Raw genomic sequence first — 20,629 nt, forward strand, 5'->3', positions numbered from 1 at the left:
ATTCAATAAAATCTAGAACTCTCGCTATTAATTCAAGTGTCATCATTTTCAAAATTAGAAGTGTTAATTTGTTAGTTTGGAAATGCAATAAAGTACCTAACTATAATTTAATATTTCTAACAGAAAATTATTTCAATTGCCATTTTTAAAATTGAAACTAATTTGACTAGAGTGAGGTCGTCTCCTATAATGAAATTTAATGTTTTACATTTTTAAATGTATCACATTAATTGGAGCGTGTTGTGGATGGAATTTATTGAATTATTGGCATGGAAAATACCAAAGATATTAGAAGAACGAGATGTGCTATGAGCAGTTCATACTGTGTGGAATTGTTGTGCCCAGTGTCGCCGGTTTTGTTCACCAATACTACTGCACACCTTCGCTTACGCCAAGGTATCCGCACTAATACAGAGAACAGATTTCTGTGCGTACACGTCCCGATACCGTTCAAAGTACCCTAATTAGGTAGTACTCCGGCTACGGTCCGGCGGACAACATAGCATATCTCGTTCTTCTAATATCTTTGGAAAATACCAAAAATATATACCAAAGATATAAGCTGTCAAAATGTTAATATTTTTCAACCGAAAAGCTTGAGACATCACAATATATACGCGGCAGTACTTGCAGCATTGCCAATAGAATTATGAATTATATTGAATTATGTCTCATGTGACGTTATTATTGCCCGCATTTTACACTTCGAAGTATTTCCACTTTGCAAAAAAACCCAAATAAATGGAATATTTGTGAACATATCCAAAAGCTGAAAACTGTTTATGAAAGTTCCAAATTTAATTTTTAAAAATAAACACATGTTTTTTGAAATATTAAATTTTTTAATGCAAACAAAAAATAATTGAAATTGCTCACTTTACATCTTTTGTAACTAAAAAAATATATTTTATTAGACAATTGTATTACAAACGTTAATATTACCTCACTTTTTCGTTGTCTTATACAAAAACAATTAATAAAAACGTCTAGGAAGTTTTTTCAAATTTAAAATTTTTAATTCTTCTGTGGTTAACTTTTAGATTTGAATATAAAGCGTGGTGTTTTCTCTTTCTAACAATGTTTAAATCATATTTCTCACCACAACAGTAAGGGAGACACAACAATGTCTGTGAGACCATATGAGTAGTTCCTAAAAGAAAACAAATTAGCTGAAGGGATAAATATAATACACTAGCTGACTTGTACCCGGCGTTCCTGGGGATAACCTTAGGAGATAGACATATCTCCATCGCGGACTTTTCTGTATACCTTTTTGAGATATACAATTCCGTAGTAAATTTTTTGATGCATCTCATAAGATGGATTTTGATTACAAAACATCAACTTTTCTCTACTTTCTACAAATATAATATGCATGTATTATATACATAAACCTTCCGGAAGAAATTCTCTAAATGATAGTGTACCCTATCAAAATCCGTTTCGTAGTTTAGAAGAACTAGGCGCACAAACAGACAGACGCGGATAGCGACATTATTATATACTATTTAGAGATTTACATAAAAATAAAAATAAATTAGGAGACAACCTCATTCAGAATATCCCGTAATTTTTCACAGGTCTGCGCTAGTTTCAGTAATGAATTTAAATTGACTGCAATTAGCTGTGGATTTGGCTACTACTTTATGACAGAGAGTGAAGATTGTATATATCTCATTTGTAAATTTTATTATTATATTATGCATTCAAATCCGACCAATAACTTTAATCTTTCCATCTGTAGTAAGTTCCTTAGGCTTGGTCACAGACAAATGCAACATATTTCCAGTATTTACTTGGTGAAAGACCATCATTCTGAAATGAAAAGTTACTAAAAATGTTTATGGCAATTTGTAGTGACCAATTCTGACAGCACTCTGCCATCCTTCTCATATATTCCTTAACGTCACAATATTGTGCATAGTCCTGCTGTCTCTGAGCAGTTGGGACTCTTGTGTATTTATTTCGATAGTGAGATTGGACACTTCAAACATTTTAGGACTGTTTTTACACTAACCGCAATCATATATGGAGGAAAATAATTTAAAAAAATTCCCTCGAAAGAATGAATCAGATAAAATACCTGTTCTCATGTGACAAATGTCGGGCACGCGTTTTGCGTGTTTCCCGAATCACATCAATGACGCTAGTTCCTCAGAGCATTTTCCATTAAAATACAGGTAGAACGAGGACAGCATTACCACTCGACACTTGTGCTTTAAAGATTGCAATCTGTTTTGTTAAGATGAAGAATCCATCAAACGGACAGCATTTTACATTTCTGCATGGTCAACGGTTTTTTTGAGCTCCGGACCAGAGGTGGCTGCCAAATTTAATAGTGGGGCGCACTTGAGATTGGTAAAATAGTGAAGTGTGGTCTTTTGAAGTCACAGAGTCACAGGGAGTTCTCACCTGACAGCTTCCGCCCTGAGTCTCTGACTGTTCCCCTTGTGCAGAAGTTTGGAGAAAATCCTGGTTAGAGAATGCAACTGCCACCGCCGGCCCAGCAGCTCCGGCAATAGGCAGAGCACCTTCTCCAGCAGCACCAACACCCCCTCCAACTCCTCCCGCCCCGCCTTGTGGACTGGATCAGACATTACAACTTCATATTAGCCAACTTATTTAAATATAACTTCATTTTTTAGTGCCTAGATTTTGAATGTGGAATATTACAAGTTCATTTTAGCCAATTATATATAAGACTTCATTATAGAGCCTAAATTTTGAACATGGAACAATACAAGTTCATATTAGCACAAATTTTTGAATGTGGAATATTGTAAGTTCATATTAGCCAAATTATTTAAACACGGAACTTACAAATCCATGGACCATCACAAGTTAGACAAATTATTTGAGCATAGAACATTATTTACACAATCATATTAGCAAATTTATTTAAATGTGGAACGTTTCAAGTTTACAGTAGCCAAAATATTTAAACATGGAATATTACGTACAGATTCACGATCACTTTAAGAACGTAGTTTTGATATGAAATAAGAAAAGCGTGTATTATTATGTACATTTTTAGAGTCGTAAATATACATTTCAGGATATTTCAAGTAAATTTAAAATACCAATCTTCATTGTAAAAATCTTATATATTGTGTGGACGACTTTCTAGAGCAGAAATCCAATGTCTTAAAAACATCAAAGCAGAAAATTTTTATGAAGCTGCAAAACCTCTCATACAGTGAACTTTGGCATCATAAAATTTGCAAAGCTTGAAATTTCTAGGTGAATGTTTTTTTTTCAGCATGAAAAGTTATTTCCATTATGAGCTATGGAGCTCTGAAAAATGTTTAAATCAATCGAAAAAATATGAATACATCAATAAAAACATCAAAATTATTAATAAATATTGTTATTATTGTGACACAAATGGCTTTTAGTATTAAAACACTTCATTAATAAATAATCATTAAAAATAAAAACTGAGGCGTAAAATAAAAATAATGAATGATTGCTTTGAATTCTCACATAAACCAAAACGAACAGTGTAAATAAAGCATTATCGTCAAAGTGTGAAAATTTGATTTGAGCGCAGAGCAATTACTTTTAATTTCATTCGCACTTGCGTACAAATTGGCATACATAATGAAGATTAGATGTTATTCTTAATGACAAAAGAACAAATGAAAGCATTAAAAGAAAACTTTGTTCCACTTATTAAGTTTAATAGTCGGGTCTCAAAAGGATCTTGGAATATTTTTGAGCATGCAAACTCGGCCATCCGGACAAATCGGAAATTGTCAAGCACATAATTGAAACCGGTTATTATTTTGGATTTGTTCCTAAAGTCTTGGGAAGACCCAAAATCCATTGAGCATGCCTAATTATTGTGGTAAATAAAATCCACAAAAACTCCATTAGAGACGACAGTGCTAAGCTTCATAGTTCTTGATATACGGTACCGTACTAAATGCCAAAAATTATAACTAATTATTATACTAGAATCACTACTATATACATAAACACACAACACAACCTATACATCTCCCCTGATAGTGGACACTGTAACGCTGTTCGAAATGTTGTATAACGAAGGAAGAAGCACAACATGGTATAATATTCCAAAAATATAAAATCACGATAATAACTTTGGCGGTGAAAATCTGCAAGTGGAACAAAGTTTTTAATCAAAAATATTATACATGGTGGAATAACAGCACAAATTAATAAATGTTGAAGTATGAGAATAGCGAAGAAAACGGGTGAAATCATTGAAGGTAAATACGGTTTCTACATGTATGGTTATGATTCCATATGAGTCAACTTTCAAAACCTGCTCTGGAATTTAGAGGAAATCTGTAGATGTAACGAAAAACTGCTTGAAACTCTTTGAATATATCTTTTATGCTAAATATCAACATTATTCTTTTGATATTTTGCGAAAAATATTGATAATTAATTTATTTTCAATTTACTTAAAGCACATTTTGTGAATGCGTCAGAACCAGCAGAAATTTCCAGAGCGGGTTTTGCAAGTCGACGACTCGTATAAATTGTAGAAATTACGTATTGGAGAACAGAGGATGATCAGATGAATGGAGAAATGTCGACATATTATTAAAATGATTGATGGATATATGATATGTTGCTCCCACAACTCTTAAATCAACAGGCCCTAAATATAGCTATCAGCAAATTGGTTACTTTACAAGACCATTGAAGTTATTTTTTTTTAACTATTTAAGGAAGGTCACAAAATTCACTCATTACAATGGATCAACTCATGTACATACATGGAAATAATAATGGTTTCCTAGCATGTGTCGTTTATATCTTTCAGTTCTAAAATTATTTCATACAAATCTGGCAAAAATAGAATGCATCGATCGTTCCTCTATGCATCATTTTAATGCATTAATCGTTTAAAGCACTTTGTTTTTGTACTATTCTACTCGATCTATCGCTGCCGTCGGTTCTTTCCGACATTAGTTGTCGTTAGACATTCAAACACAGCGGTGCGGTTATCTTTTAAGTTTCTAGTTTATGAACGTTTCAACCATGAAAATTAACCGTCCAGTGAATAAATTGCGTACTCTTCAAGGAAGATTATAAATTGTCGAAAAAGTGGAAAAAAATCCCGCAGAATAACGTGTTGATGTAGCCAAGCGTTTAGGAATTGCGGCATTTTTATTTATATGTGTGATATCTTCCTTTCTGTAATTTGTCAATAAATTAATCTGATAGAATACAGGCAACTCGCAATGTAATATCGCTATTTAGTCTGCGAAAATATAATCTGTTTACGAATTACTACACTTTTTTACAATGGTACGCAAATCGCAGGCTGAGTAAAAACTAAACTACAAATCCCAAATCGGACGAACAAAAGTTCGGGCTTGTTTCAGAAACTGAATATTTGTTATACTATTTTTTACATATGTGCTATAATTTAACCACTTTGCTCATTTTTAGCATGGCTACGCAATCCGTTTTAAAGCCGGATCAGTTTTTACGAAAATTCCAAATCCTACGAAGAAAAGTCCCACAGTGGAATGCGTTGCAAACCGTTGCCCTGCTTTAGCAAACTTAATTTTTCTGCGCAGGGTTTGGTTATTCCAATGTACACTTTTCGGCGTTCAACGTATGACTGATGTCGTTGATTATTCAAAGTATTCTTGAACTTCCCCGGTGCCAAAAATATGGTCAATTGATTTGACTTCAGCTCGTCGAAAAGATACCCGGATTTCATATTGAGGCCCATCAATTTGGATGTCTATAAATAGGACCCTTCGAAAACGATGCATAGAGGATTCACTGTATTCAATTTTCTTCATCGTGCCATGTCTTTCTTGTATGTTCCCAATTTTTTCCATCCAAATCTATGTCACATTTAAAATCTTCCTCCATTCTCTTATCCATCATGTCCAAACCATCTAATCATCTCGTTCATTACGTTTACATCGCTTTTCATTCATTTCAGATCTTCTCATACACAAAACGGTAATACCACACGTACGCTTCAGGCAAATCATTTCTACTGCATCGAGTCCATTAAGTTCCATTCCTCATTGTCCCCATTATTTGCATTCTGGGTATCGATTCTCCAATCCAGGCCGCTCGCAATCGCTGTCGAAAGTACATACATTGGTCGACGTTCTTATTCTTGAGTCTCGTCGAAGGTACATAATTACATATGCCAAATGTCAAAAGTCATTCCACTCGTACAAAGAGTGTGTCGAACCACTCATTGTACGAGTAGATGGTTTTCTTCGAGAATCAAGGCCATTTCGCAGAATAATTAATGATAAAACTATAAAAAATAAAACTTCGAAGTTTACTCCTATAAAGCAACACACCTTTAGATAAGCTACTTTAGATGGGGCAATGATGTGGTAAAATTAAAATGATGTTTCATGCATTTTGATATAATAACAACAATGCACTCACCTAAATGAAAGGACAGCTCTGTTTGGTCAGAATAAACAGAAAAAATTATAAGAAATTGAAGAGGATTGAAGTAAACTTTAATCATTTTTATTAGTACAGATTTCATATTACAGAAGAGTAAAATATATGGAGTAGATATTTATGTAGATCTGTTTTTTTTTTTTTTAATTTTTATTGATTTAAAAAAAGATAATAAAGCAAAATAGTGCCAACTGCTTACAACCCTCTGGAGCCAGTGAAACTGTGGCATCACCAATTAGGGTATGTTGTGAGGCTGAAGGTGGTGGGGAAGAGGAAGGTGAGTAAGTAGCTGGCTATTCAGATCTGGTCACTAAACACAGCTAATGTCATTTCAAGCAACATTTCAATTGTGAATGGTGGTCTTTTAACAGAGCGACACTAAGGACGGGTTGTTTCACAGAATTTTAAAAATTGATCAAATTTCAAAGTTGATTTTCAAATTCTTTCATCATTTCAGTTTTGTAAAACAACTGGCCAATAATGATACAATAACAGAACTTGAATAGAACCTTACGATCAATTGTTAAAATTCTGCAAAACAACCCGTCCTAAGAGAATCTTTCACTAAGGAATGTGTCGCAAATAAGCTGTATACATATTATTTTTAAATTAATTAATTGTGAAACAAGAAAAATTAACTAAATAAAAATTACTTGAGTAAGCCGGGATTGGTCAAGAGTCTCACCCCTCGACCAGTAGTAATACAGTAATCTCCCACTATCCGTGCTTAACCCTTCTGGCATATTCTGTCAGAACGTCGGAGTATTTCCGCTTTGAAATAAAATCCAAATAAATGCAATAATTCTGAACTTATACCAAAATTAAAAACTGTTTTTAAAAAGGTGGTGAAATACAGTTTAAAATTTTACCATTAGAAATAAACATAACATTTTTGAAATATTAAATTTTTTAATGCATACATAATAAAGTTTTAAAAATGGCTCTCCTTACGTTTTTTTCATCTAAACACTGAAGTAAAATTATTGATGGCGAAAACACACCACAAAGTTTCATTAATTTTCTCAAATTGCGATTGGAACCTTTAGTTTTATAAAGGTGTACATTTTAATTCTTATGTGGTTAACTTCTGATTTGAAAATAAGGCATGGTGTTTTCTATTCTTAACAGCTTTTCGATCATAATTCTAACCAAGACAAAACAAATTATATGAGCTGTTCCTAAAAGCGAACAAATTAGCCTGAGAGGTTAAATAATCAAAATGTTGCTTGAAATGGCTTTAGCCGCATTTAGTGCCCAGACTGAATAGCCAGGTACTTCCAAAACATCCTGCTCCCCATATTCTTCTCCTCCTGACTTACTTCGGTCTCACAACATACCTCGGATCGATGAGGGATTATTGTATGTAAATCACTAGGAAGAATATAATATCAATGTATATATTATGAATTCAAAACATGCAAAACAAGGGGGGTTTGATAAATGCACATTCCTAGAGATAAGTCAACGCCACTCACCCAAATGAAATGACAGCTCTGTTTGGTAAAAATGAAACAAATAAATCATTAGAAATTTTGAAAACCACAACATAAATATTTTCAGAAACATAAATACATATGAATTTGAAAGTATATTAGCGGGAAAGGTAAATACACAGAAAATACAGACACGGTTAATACGCACTTTTAATACAAAAACCACTACGTATCAGTTAGATAACAATGACAAGTAAGTATTTCGGTTTCCAAAAATGGAAAATAATGTATTTTAGTAGCTATTTTGCAAAAAAAAAACCGGATAATTCGACATCTTTTCCTCACCAAAACCCAAACTCACAACCTAACAACCTATTTTAGGGTCATATGTTAATATTTTGGTTTAAATAAGAGAAGAAAAAATCTAACCTTAAAACATTGACATCATTAACAATGGCCGCCAAGTAACAATCCATAACAAATTATTATAAGCAATAATAATTAGTCGCCTAAAATATCAATACAAATTGAAAATATCTCCAGAGTAAAAATAAATGCCGCCGTCAGGTGCTCTGGACCACTGAGCTACGTCGGCTTATTTCCAACACGCCAAATAATTCAATTTGTACTAGTACTTCAATCAACAATTACTGCTTATTATATTTTTTCACCTGTATTTTTCATATGTACTAGTACATATTGCATCATTTGGCGGTTGGAAATAAGCGGCATTTATTTTTACTCTGAAGATATTTTCAATTTATATAGATATTTAAGGCAACTAATTATTGCTTATAATAATTTGTTATCCTTTGTGCTATGCATAAAAAACCTTGTCTTATAAACATTAGTTTGTCATTAAATAAATTTTAAAGTAACAATCGGTTTCAATTTTAACGAAATAACTATTAAAATGCATTAATTTCTATCTCCGGAAACTGAAATACATACTTCTCATTATTATCTAAGTACTTCAAAGTTTATTTAAAATAAAATATGCAAATTAAGCGTGTCCCAATTTTTTGTATATTTACAGTGGGAAATTATCCAAAATGCAAAAAAAATATAAGCAGGTACAGCTGCATGGAATGCCAAGGATATTATTATCATTATTTGATTAACAACAAAGTGAAACATCATCAATGAACTATTTATCTATTTCCAAAATAACCTTGTCCCTGATTTGAATAACTGGCGTTCTACTAAAAAGGTAAATAAAACAATAATTGCAATAATCACATCAAAACGGCTTGACTCATCCTCAATGGAAAAATAAACATAATATGTAGGTTATTTTACTACTCATGCCCCAAATACAATAACATGAAATACATAAAATCATTATCTTATTAAAATATTTACAAAATATCAAATAACGCAGTATGCTGTTATTTTACAATCAATAAATACATAAACGGAGGTAAAAATACAATTGAAAAAAAGAAGGTATTTATCAATGATATGTAATGAAGGGCAGAGACTTATTGGCATTTTTATATCAGAAAATATACAAATTGTATAATTTTTTCTGGAATAAAAATAGCAACTTTAATTCTTATTTCTTCTGAAAAATCGGAAAAAAAATTAATGCACACCACTGTAATATAAACTAAAGGAAAAGAAAAAATAGAGAACAACTAAAAAAAACAGTGGCAGAGGAGCTATTTTCAAGGTAGATTACAAGAAACTTTAAAGTTTTTTTAACAAGGAAATTATTTATTTTTGCTGCTCAAGTGTTAAAAAAAAGTTTTATGAATTTTTTTGATAATAATAGCTTTTCATATGATATATAGGCACATACACAGTGTCTGGAAACCAGTGGTACAAGCAGAAAACTGGTGAATCAGGAACTGGGTCTACGCTTTGACGCATTTAGGAAAAGCAGCTTAGCTTCGGAATATTTTTAAATTTGACAAGAAAAATTCTAACTTGTTTTCAAATGACTCGAAAACAAAAAAAAGTTGTACCACAAAATTGACTCCAATTGTGATGCAAATTTAGCAGTTTCTCTCTCATACCACTAGTTTCCGAAGACCGAGTATTTTAAACTCTTAAAAACAATGAAATAATGATGTGTATTTTACCGAGTGTGCAAAATATTAAAACAATGCACCAAAACAATATTATGTATGATTTTGTGATAAGGTTTGGCTTGTAGCCGTACGCTGATAAGGGAATCGATTATTGATATGGATTTATTTATTCACATTTAGTTGTTAAACTATATCCGCCACCCGTTCATGCTGGCTGGCAGGTAAAGGTTTATGAATGACCTTTAAATAGCTATTTAAAAACTTGACATTTACGAGCTGATCGAGTTAAAGGTTTGCATATTCTACGTATTTAATAATACGCATCAACAAGAAAATATGTGGCATCCATAGAGCAATATAGGGTTAATACAAATTTAAAAAATTATCTGTGCTGGCAATCAAAAACGATTTTTAACCCATACCTGCCGCCAAGATTGGGGGGCTGCACTTTTCTCGCATCGGCATATTGCCCGCCCCATTGGGGCGACTAAAACTTTTCCCACATACTTAGATAGTTCACAATAAAATTATAATCTATATAAAAGAATAAGAAGTATTTAATTTGGGGAAATATGGGGTGCAATACTGCACAGTAATAATCCTTCTCAAGTATGCACAAATGTCACAAATAAAAATTTGTATGCCGATGGGTTAATCAAGTTTTTTGTATCCATAGGTAATGACGATTAATTTCATTCGTTTACTTTATTCATTTAAGATATATATGTATACGCTTCTATAAATCCAGCTAACCCATTGGGTGCATTTTGCACCCGTGTTCTAAAATTAATTATAAAAACACCCTAATATTGTAGAATTTCCTTCTTCTGGCGCTAGTAAAATTAGATTGATAATGTTAGTTGTAAGTTTCTACTTAAGTAAATATATATGTCATTAAGACAGTAGTTATAGGCCTTAGTCGTAAGTCACTAGATATAAGTCTTAGATACATCTAAAACTCTGACTTACATGTCAGTAGTTCTAGTATTAATTATTTAATAAATATATTATACTATATTATTATATATCTGCTAGAAAAGATTGCATTTCGTTGCCCTGAACACAACATCAGATTGAACAATGACTTATTTAGAACACCACATTGTAAAGCCAAATATGAGCAAAACTCTTTAATAGGACTATCTGTAAAACTGACAATGCCTCTAGAGATGTAGACATTTTCAAGTGTAACTTGAAAACATATAAAATGTAACTTACTAAAACTGATAACTTAACTTTTTATTTTGTGAAATAATCCAATCGTTTTACTTTATTTTATTGTTTTTATTATAATCATGCAAAAACTGTATTAACTGTCTTTAATTGTTTTTATAACATTTTGTAATTCCTTATAATGTTTATTCTTTATATTTCTTTGTCATTTATAAATATATTGGACAGGTGAAAATATTGAATAAAGACTAAAATTAATGGAACATTATTGGTCTAATATTGTAAATAATTGCTGTTTATGCTAAATATATAAATGAATGTTTGTTTCCTAAATAAAAAAAAAATAAAATAAAAAAATTAAAAAAATATTTGTACAGCGCCCTTGAGGTGATTTTTCACGAAAACGATGCTATATAAATTACTAAAATATTATCATTATCTTCAGCTGTGAAGCCCTCAACTGCAGATAGGTTTATAGATAAGTTTGTAACAGGTTCTCAAACTTATTTCGACCACCGGCCACTTTGAGATTTAAAAAACGACGAGTTTTTTAATATCAGGTTCGAATTCACTTAAAAACTGCCGTAAGGGTACATATACATTTGCCGACCGGAATCCGAACCTTACCACAAATTACAGGAAAGGAAAAAATCAACTGCAAGCGGCATTTGCGGTTGCTTCGTTTCTTTCCAATATGTTGAGGTTCAGCTCGGCAGTTCGGCTTGCAGATATATACGTAGCATAAGACGCGGCGTTAATTAACATGCAGCCGATTTCTCTTTTTAGTTAGCAACGTTGCTACAGCAAATTGGTTGTAAAAATTGCATTGTTTAACAAAAACTTGTTGGAACTTTATCCCCACAAACTTAAGGTTGATAGTCTGATACAGTTTTCCATACTTGAGGAACCAATGACGAAGATATAATTCCATTATTAGTGTTTTACTTAATTCAAAAACTAACTAACAAATTGGCAAATACATACTCAGTTTTGTTATAAGGAAGTAAAATAAAACTTTTATCATTTAATTCAGCTAGATTCTGTCGGATTTTTATAGATAGAATATGTCTGACATCGCCCCTCTAGATTACCTTAAAGCCGGGGCTTTATGGTAATTTTCTTTGACCCCTCTACTGCCCCTCTGAAAGCCTCCAGCGCCTACAAAGGGGTGTTATCGCCCACTTTGAGAAAGACTGATCTATCTGATCCATCTACTATGTTCAGGAGATCTTTAATTGGATGCGCATTTTCACATTTTCAGTCTCGCCGATAAGTCTTATTAAAATTTTATTAAAATTTTACACAGCTGGTAAATGGCAGTTTATATAAAAACTTTACTAATAAACATTACATTGGCCAAACGTAAAACATCCGTAAAGATATCATGGAAAGTTACACATTGCTTACAAAGCGGAAGAAGCTTGGTTAGGTTGCATGGGTTCGCTGCTTTGATGCGCCACAGAATAGCCGGGACGAGTCAGCGCTACCAGAGATCGGACAACACTCTTGTCCAGGCCGTTGCCCAGTGGCAGGGAGCGCCTCTACACCGGAGATGGAGAATTTCACTCAAGCCACCATAAAGTCCTAATGTGCTCATCAATGTATTCATTTTTTATTTATTATTTTTATTTATTTCTTTATTCATTTTCTTTTTATGTATTAACTTAAATGTAAACTTTTATGGCAGGCAGAGCATTGCACACACCGCTCTGTCCAGCTGAAATAAACATTATTATTATTATTATTAGCTGTATTTTGACTTTGACCCTCGAATGAGTGATCAATGTATTTTTATATGTGTGTTATTAATAGTTGTGCAAACTTGAGAAAAGATAACAATGCCAGTATCTACATATTTCTAGTAAAATGTATTTTTTCAGTTGACATACTAAAATGACTTTTGAATAAACAGATTTTTGTCACACTTATTCTTAAAAATAATTAATTTTCCTTTACATTTCAGAAAGTGGATTATTATTTTGACATTTTGGACATCAATGACATAATAGCATTGACATTAGGCCCTCGTTTCCAAAATACATATAAAACAATGCCTGAATCCATTTGATCTCTGTGAAGCGGATTTTAAGAAAGCAAAGATTTATAAAGAAGTTCATCGCCTCCGAAAACGACATTGTTAGGTTACAATTTATTTTATCTACACAATCACTAAAATGCGTTTATTAGTACAATTTCAAAACAGAACTTATACAGACTTTATTCAATGAGTAAATAAAACACCGTGTTGGTGTTTTTTTATTAGTAAAGGCTATTTATGTATATCAAATTCAGATTAGGTATATGCATAGACATATGAATATTAGTAGACCTGCCCTAAGTGATCAAAAACGTATTATTCCCCATTCCCCATACCGGTTCCATTGGAGCCGGCTGGGCTCGCGTATGGCTTCCCGTGAATCTTGAGAATGTGACGTCATCATTCTTGTTCGAACTAGCGTCAAGCTATGGTCGAGGCATTTTATGAAATAACACGGCAAAATAGTGGCTTGTGCTATGAAAACTTGTAAAAATAGATGTGAAAAAGAGAATAAACCCAATTGTCGTATTACATTCCATATGTAAGCATCATTTTAAGCTTATTCACATCGTATAATATGAATCAGTTGTAGAAACATATACTATCATATCGAGATACATCCTGGTCGAATGTAGCGATTCTCAAGTGTGCGCATCGTTGTTACTGGGAAGTAAATTATGAACACTTATAAAAGTGTCTTAACTAAATACGTAAACAAAATATTCGACTCTGAAAATAGAAGAAATTTTTTTTTGCCGAATTTGTACTTCGCAAATTTGTTCATAACGTGGCGAGTAATTTGCGCTCCCATGTAAAAATGTGTATTCATTCAAAAGCAGATTTTACTTTTAAGAACTAAATGGTGATATTATAATGCGAGATGCCTATATACTGTCAGATTGATTTATTGACGAATCACAGTCAGCTTTACCCCCTTCGTTCTTCAACAGTTGATTTTACCCCTCACCTTTAATTTCTAGTCTATATATTCATATGTCTGTGGGTATATGGAACATTGTACAATAGCTGATCAGAGTTTCAATGACTTGAAATGATACAATTTTAGACTAATAACCTAACATAGTTTATTTGTATAGAAATATTTCAAAATTGCCAAATCTACAGTCATAGAAATAAAGGTACATAATAGGAATGGTCCTAATAAGTAATCCAAAAAAAATCAACCCGCGAAAAAGTTTTTTTTACTATAATACATCTGTTTTTATTAACACACTTTAGTCGGGAAGGGTATTTCTACCCGTTAAGTCGATTGATGCTTAACGTCGGGAAGGGTATTTCTACCTTCTGCGTCTGCCTCATTTCAATGGAAGAAAAGAAGAAATTATCTGATGTTTTTATATGAATATTATATACCAATCTCTTTGTAAAGGTCCCAACTATATGTACATAATTATCAAATCTCTTTTATTGTATTTATCTTGGAGTCTTTTGTGTAAACTAAAACGACCTATATTATTGAACATCTGACACTTGATAGGTTTTGCGTTTGAAGATCAACGAAATAAGTAATTTAGATAACATATTCTGTTATTGTAATAATCCAATTCCTGGAACCAGGGTTTTTATTACCCTGAAACCCAAAAAAAAATCTCTCTATCTCTGTTCCGCACCCACTCAACTCCTAGGTGCGAGCGAGCGGAGAATCTCGGGCGCATTAAAAGCAGGTATCGGCAAACACAGTTAGGCGGAGCATAATAAATACTTACAAGTGCGTGCCAGTTTTTAAAAAAAATTGTCCTACGGTTGTGTTCTGAGGTGATAATATTTATATATGCTTTTTCAAACCTTTCAAAATGGATTCTGAAAATTACGAAAGTGATGACGAAATCATCGCAGATAATTTATCTGCCTGTTCTAGTAATTATTTGCCTGAATTCCATAGTGAAAGTGAAGAATCTAGTGGAAGTGAAGAAATTCATTGTAGGAGAAGAATGTCAGTGATGCCATTACAGTTCAGTGATTCTGAAGAAAGTGATATGGAGGAAGAATAATGAAATATTAGATGAACAATTTTTAGACGTGAACTGTAACTGATTATATAAAGGTGGTTAGAAACTTAAACCTAATAGTGTATGGTGAAAAACAATATTACACGAGCAATACGAGAAGCATTCTACGCTGTGAAGCATTCTGAGAAGCATTCTAAGTGATTATTTTTAATTTCATTTGAAAAAATAACCAATATTATTAGCACGTTCCGATGGTTTTGGTCCGCTGTACCGTGCGAAGGGCAATTGCACACGTGTATTTGAATAGGTAATAATGTGTTACTCTGACGATACTAGAGATGTGGCAATTTTTTTTGTTTTTGTAATGATTTGGGATTGGTGAAAATATAATAATTTGTAATTTTATAAAATTAAAACCTAGTTTATACTTAAAAAATTGAACCCTAAAGACCCAACAATGACTTTGTTTTCGATTTATTAAGTTGCATTAGAAATAATGCTTGGTTTTCGGCTAGAAATTTTATAGCTTGGGTATGCTGAGTTAGTATGTAGAAAATTTTATTAAAATATTTCCATTATTTTCGAAGATATGGCGATTTAAAACAAATTAAAGAAATTCGCGCAGGACCTTTATTTTGGCCCGTTTTCAGCAGTCTGCTGGCGTAAAAAATAACCCGACCAAAGTGTGTTAACCTTTTAAATGCCAGTAGGTAGAAGTGTAGCTGTGCACAGCAGGCCAAGAATGCGAATTAACTCGCTCTTGGCACAGAAGCGGTTAATAGATGTATTTAAAAAATATATAATTGCTTTTTTTTTGTTTGACGGAGGATTGAACCTTCCTCCTCAGGGAATGGAGTGAGCCAAATGCCGATTGGGTAGGACTGACATTTATTTCGTATATTAAGTGCTATAATGTTATCCTATTAGAGAAAAATGCCTTTATGTCCTTGTGTGCATGCGTGATTGCCACCAAAAGTTGATAGAATGCGTTGTCATTGACAAAGAGACTGTCTGCCGAGTTTTAGCTCGATTTGATGTCGGGAAGTAGATTAATTTCCACTTCCAAGACTTACATTCATTCGGTCACGAAAACAAAATCAAAATTCAAATAGATCTATTTAAAAAAATTACAGATTATCAAAAATGACTTCATCAGGTGGCAACCTTGCTTTCAAGCTGATCTGTTTAGTCATCGAACTGAAAATTGATTGATCATCATTTGTAAATCTGTAGTGTCAAGTTGAAACTGACACATGATAAAAAAGTACTGATTGCGTAAGATGAGTTCACGCTGATATGAAATACTATATGGGCTAATTCCAAAATATGATTGACATGAAATATTTATAATATAAGTCAGGTATTGGTAGGTTATAAGATATTTAAATGAGTCATTTAATTTATAATATCGATTTTAAAGTGTTGTTGAATATGCATAAGACAACATAAACATTGGTTTAAAACATTTAAACATAATGCAGTCTTACCAAGTTAATTTAAATTGGAGAGCACAAAAAACACATGTATTGAATTATGTATTTTCTAAAGAATTACAGATAACCTGGTAAAATTTTAAGTTTTCCTTGATTAAATCATCATTTTAACCTAAATACCAGGGTATCGATTCTCCAATCCAGGCCGCTCGCAATCCTCGTCTATTGATCGACCATCTTATTCTCGAGTCTCGTCGAAGGTACATACTTATATATGCCAAACGTCAAAAGTCATTCCATTCGAACAACGAGTGGAATGATTTCGTGGAGAATCGAGGCCCAGTACTCTCTCAGTATTCTGCCGCTCGATTATCCGACAACTACACGCTTTATTATTATTTTTACAAGGTTTAAGCACAAAATCAAGTATTCGTATGTCAACTTCAGTAGTCCGCTGCGTGCCTATACTCGAGCGCCGAGCTTTCTACAACGACGGGTTGGGTTATCTTACTCTTAAACGCTCAGTTTCTATACTGCCGTCTAACATACTCTAGCTGACCATTTTTTCATTTAAATTACTGTTTTTTTTAGGACATTTTTGTTAGTAATCTGTGTATTATAGCAACTGTCGCATGTCACATTCGTTCTGCCACTTTCTTTGTTTAAATAAGTCACAAAATCACCTGACAAGCGTCGACATGTCACCTTAACTTTAAACCAACATTGGAATTTTTACGAAAGATCGATAGGAGTGTTTGTTTGTTTTTAAGAAATACTGTTTAATTTTTAGCATAATTGTACGTATGTACTATAATCCGCCGCTTTCGATAATTTGACACTTGCCTACTTTTTGGGATGGTGGATTAGTGAGAATTATACTGTTCTTACAAATGTACCTTTTCTGCAGTGTGGGTGTTGTTAAAAATCTTCTAAATACAATTAATACTTTTGAATTAATCAATTTCGACAGCAATATTTAGTAAAATGGTTACCTCTCTGGCGCAGGTTCGTCTCCGCCTGCACAAAGTTGTCATAGAGGATGAAGTAGACATGGCTGAAGTTGGTCTCAAAGTAGGACTTGGCTTCCTCGGTGTCAAAATGATCTGCGGAACAAACAATATTCATTAACTCTTTGAACACGTGACGTTTCGATGCTAGGTGCTCCTGTAGGCGGTATTTTTTCATTGCTACTTGTTAGCAAGACAATTGTTGTGACGTCAGCGAGTGGGTCGCGGCCGCTCGCAACCCAACTGTTGTGAAGTCCTCGTACAGCAGGTTAATAATAATATAAATGGAATTAGAAAACATAGCGTATGCACTGATGATTAAAATTAGCATAACATATGTATATATTAACTGAAATGTACCCGGCGTTGTTAGACTTTTCTCTAAATTATTTAAATATAATATGCATGTATTATATATTTAAACCTTCCGGAAGAAATTCTCTAAATGATAGTGAAAACCCTATCAAAATCTGTGGCATAGTTTAGAAGAACTAAGCGCACAAACGACAGACACATTTCTTTTATACTATTTAGAGATAGCAACCTTTGGAGATACAGTTCTGCCACTGCAAGCTCCTGTGTAACCTCAATTTTTGTTACACTTACGTTGTTTATGAATAAGAGGGAGAGGTTACAAAGAGTTTTCAGCGGTAAGACTTTATAACTGGGACCTAAAAATGGAGAAAATTAATAATTTATTGAGATGTGTTCAGGTTATAAGAATAAAATATAATTACAATCAATGCACCAGTTTTAACCATCCCCAATTATAAATGGGAACTCATATAGATATCCATTATTGTGACATATAAGCCCTTGAGGTGATTTTTCACAAAAACGGCGCTCTACAAATTATTCAATTTTTTTTTTTTTTTTTTTAATTTTTTTTTTTTTAACTTTAAATTTTTATTATTATTAATTTCTTTAACTTTTTATTATTATTATAAGATTTTTATTTTTATGTGATTTAGTACAAGAGTTTCATCGGTCCAAAGCTAGTGGGAAGTGGGACTATAGTAACCCCGTTTTTTGAGAATTTTGTTAGGCTTAAGAAAATAGAGAAGGAAAGGAGGAAGGTTGTGATGTACCTGGCTAATCAGATCTAGTCTCTGAACATAGCAAGGTCTATTTGAAACAACAATTCGATTCTGATAAAACCGAATAAAATATTGAAAAATTGTTGTATTCTTGTATACCTTGAAAACATTTGAATCCAGAAATTAAACATGTTTGACTTATTTATATAAAAAATCTGTTTCAATATGGAAGTTGATAACATTACAATTGCACAGTGAAACTGAATTGCAATAAAAATTGCGCACTTTAAGAAACTGGTTCTTGCAAATTAAGAGAGGGAACCTTGTTTTAGTAACAATTTTAATTTATGTATACTAATTACTTAAAAGTATTTTATAATCTTAGTAAATTCTTGTCCATAATAAGATTATGTCAAGTTGATGTGGAATATTAAAAGACCATAGAATTATCCAGTCAGGTCAACATATTTACAGCTAGGCTTATCTTTGTTTACAATTTTTGACAATCATAAAATTTGACAGTTAAATGAATATGTAAGCAGATTATCTGCAAAGAATACTGTATTGTTGTACCGAAGCATACGAGTGAGGAATAATGATATTATGGGTGCGTATGAAAGAACAGTTATGATTTTGTAAAGGCAGGTAAAGTGGGTGACTAATGAGAACCATGTGAACTGGGTGACTTCCTATATGAAAACGCCCACTTGGGTCAATATACCAAAATGTTAAATGTAGGAACTAATTCTATATAACATAAGTTAACGGATCAAACATACCTAATACGATCTTCAAATGCTTTAATCTTGTAGCGGAGTCTTTTTTGGAATCTTGTATTTTCACTGACGACTTTTTGACGTCTTGGTGAGACTTTTTGGTAAACATTTCGGCGTCGCTTTATTCACTCGCGAATAAACCACTATTTATCATTTTAACAATATAACCCGACAGTTCCATACACTTCTATTACAATTTTGCACAATACGGTGGGAATTCATTGCAAAAATTGCATTAAAGATTTTAGGTTGACGTAAACAGTGCAATGAACTTCGCCATATTTAAATTGACAATAGAAGTGTTGCCATTGAAGGGAACAAAGTTACAGTATTTCAGTCTAAAAAAATATTTTTCCCGATATCTTCATTAAGTATGGGTAGGTTGGTGCCAAATTACAAATATCAAAATATATAGACAATAATAAATAATTATAAACACTAAAAACATTCAGGGCTTTAGTTTTCAGCCATTTGTTTCAACTTGATTCATATTTCAATTTGATTTACCTTCAATTAGTATAATTTTGCAAGAAGTAAAATTATGAAGAAACAGCATTTTTTACTAACACCTCGACTCTGGTGATGGGTCTGATTTGACCCAGTGTTTTTTAAATAAAAGATTTTGCCGCAAATATCTCGTTTAGGCTAATTTCCTTTTGTTTATTCTTTCATCAAATATTTACCCACATTTCGACACAAAAATGATTAAAATCGGACACGTTTTAAAAAAGTTACTAGAATAATTGTGTATAAAAACACGCAAAAATTCCATTTCTTCTCAGTTGAATTTGAGCAGCCGACGAAACAGCATATCTCTTGCTCTGTCCTTCTGTCTTTGTCTCTCACAGTCCCGCGCAGATGTTGTCAACCATTCGGGCACATTTCTAGTATTGTGATTTTTGTTTATGACTTTGTTTAAAAAGCCTTTTAATTTCATCATTTCAGCCGGGTCAATCTGGACCCACCATCGCCGCATGTGTTTTATTTTGAACCTCCGGGTATTACGCGTTAAAAAAAATAACGGTTGTTAAAATCAAACATTATTTAAAATAAGAATAAATCTGTAGAACAAACAACTGAGTGCTTCAGTTTTTTTAGATATGACGAGTGGTTTATTTAATTAATCTAACCTAGCATGTGAGTGGTTTATTTATGCCTAGCATAGTACATTTTTGAATACGTGCAGACTGTATGCTTATCGTATGCATGCAAAGGTATTTATATTATGTTGTTCTTGTAACAGTAAGTCAACTGCTCCAAGTCCAAGAAAGACATAACTTCGAAAATCAATTTTTCTGATTATTAC

General features: G+C 32.7%; 1 protein-coding gene across 1 annotated transcript in view; it reads right to left on the reverse strand.

The window, feature by feature from the left end:
- Window positions 1-19,595, reverse strand: part of LOC149417082 (putative Rho GTPase-activating protein CG5521) — a 56,757-nt gene extending 37,162 nt beyond the window's left edge. Inside the window, exons 1-3 of the mRNA XM_089640755.1 lie at window positions 19,327-19,595; window positions 17,496-17,606; window positions 2,413-2,584 (exon numbers count right to left, since the gene is read on the reverse strand). Coding sequence (XP_089496881.1) covers window positions 2,413-2,584; window positions 17,496-17,606; window positions 19,327-19,432 — 389 coding nt within the window. The 5' untranslated portion in view covers window positions 19,433-19,595. The remainder of the gene's footprint in view (window positions 1-2,412; window positions 2,585-17,495; window positions 17,607-19,326) is intronic.
- Window positions 19,596-20,629: the final 1,034 nt, after the last annotated feature.

The sequence above is a fragment of the Hesperophylax consimilis genome, chromosome 16 (assembly GCF_061612785.1).
Source record: "Hesperophylax consimilis isolate HC1 chromosome 16, BYU_Hcon_1.0, whole genome shotgun sequence".
Lineage (NCBI taxonomy): Eukaryota > Metazoa > Arthropoda > Insecta > Trichoptera > Limnephilidae > Hesperophylax > Hesperophylax consimilis.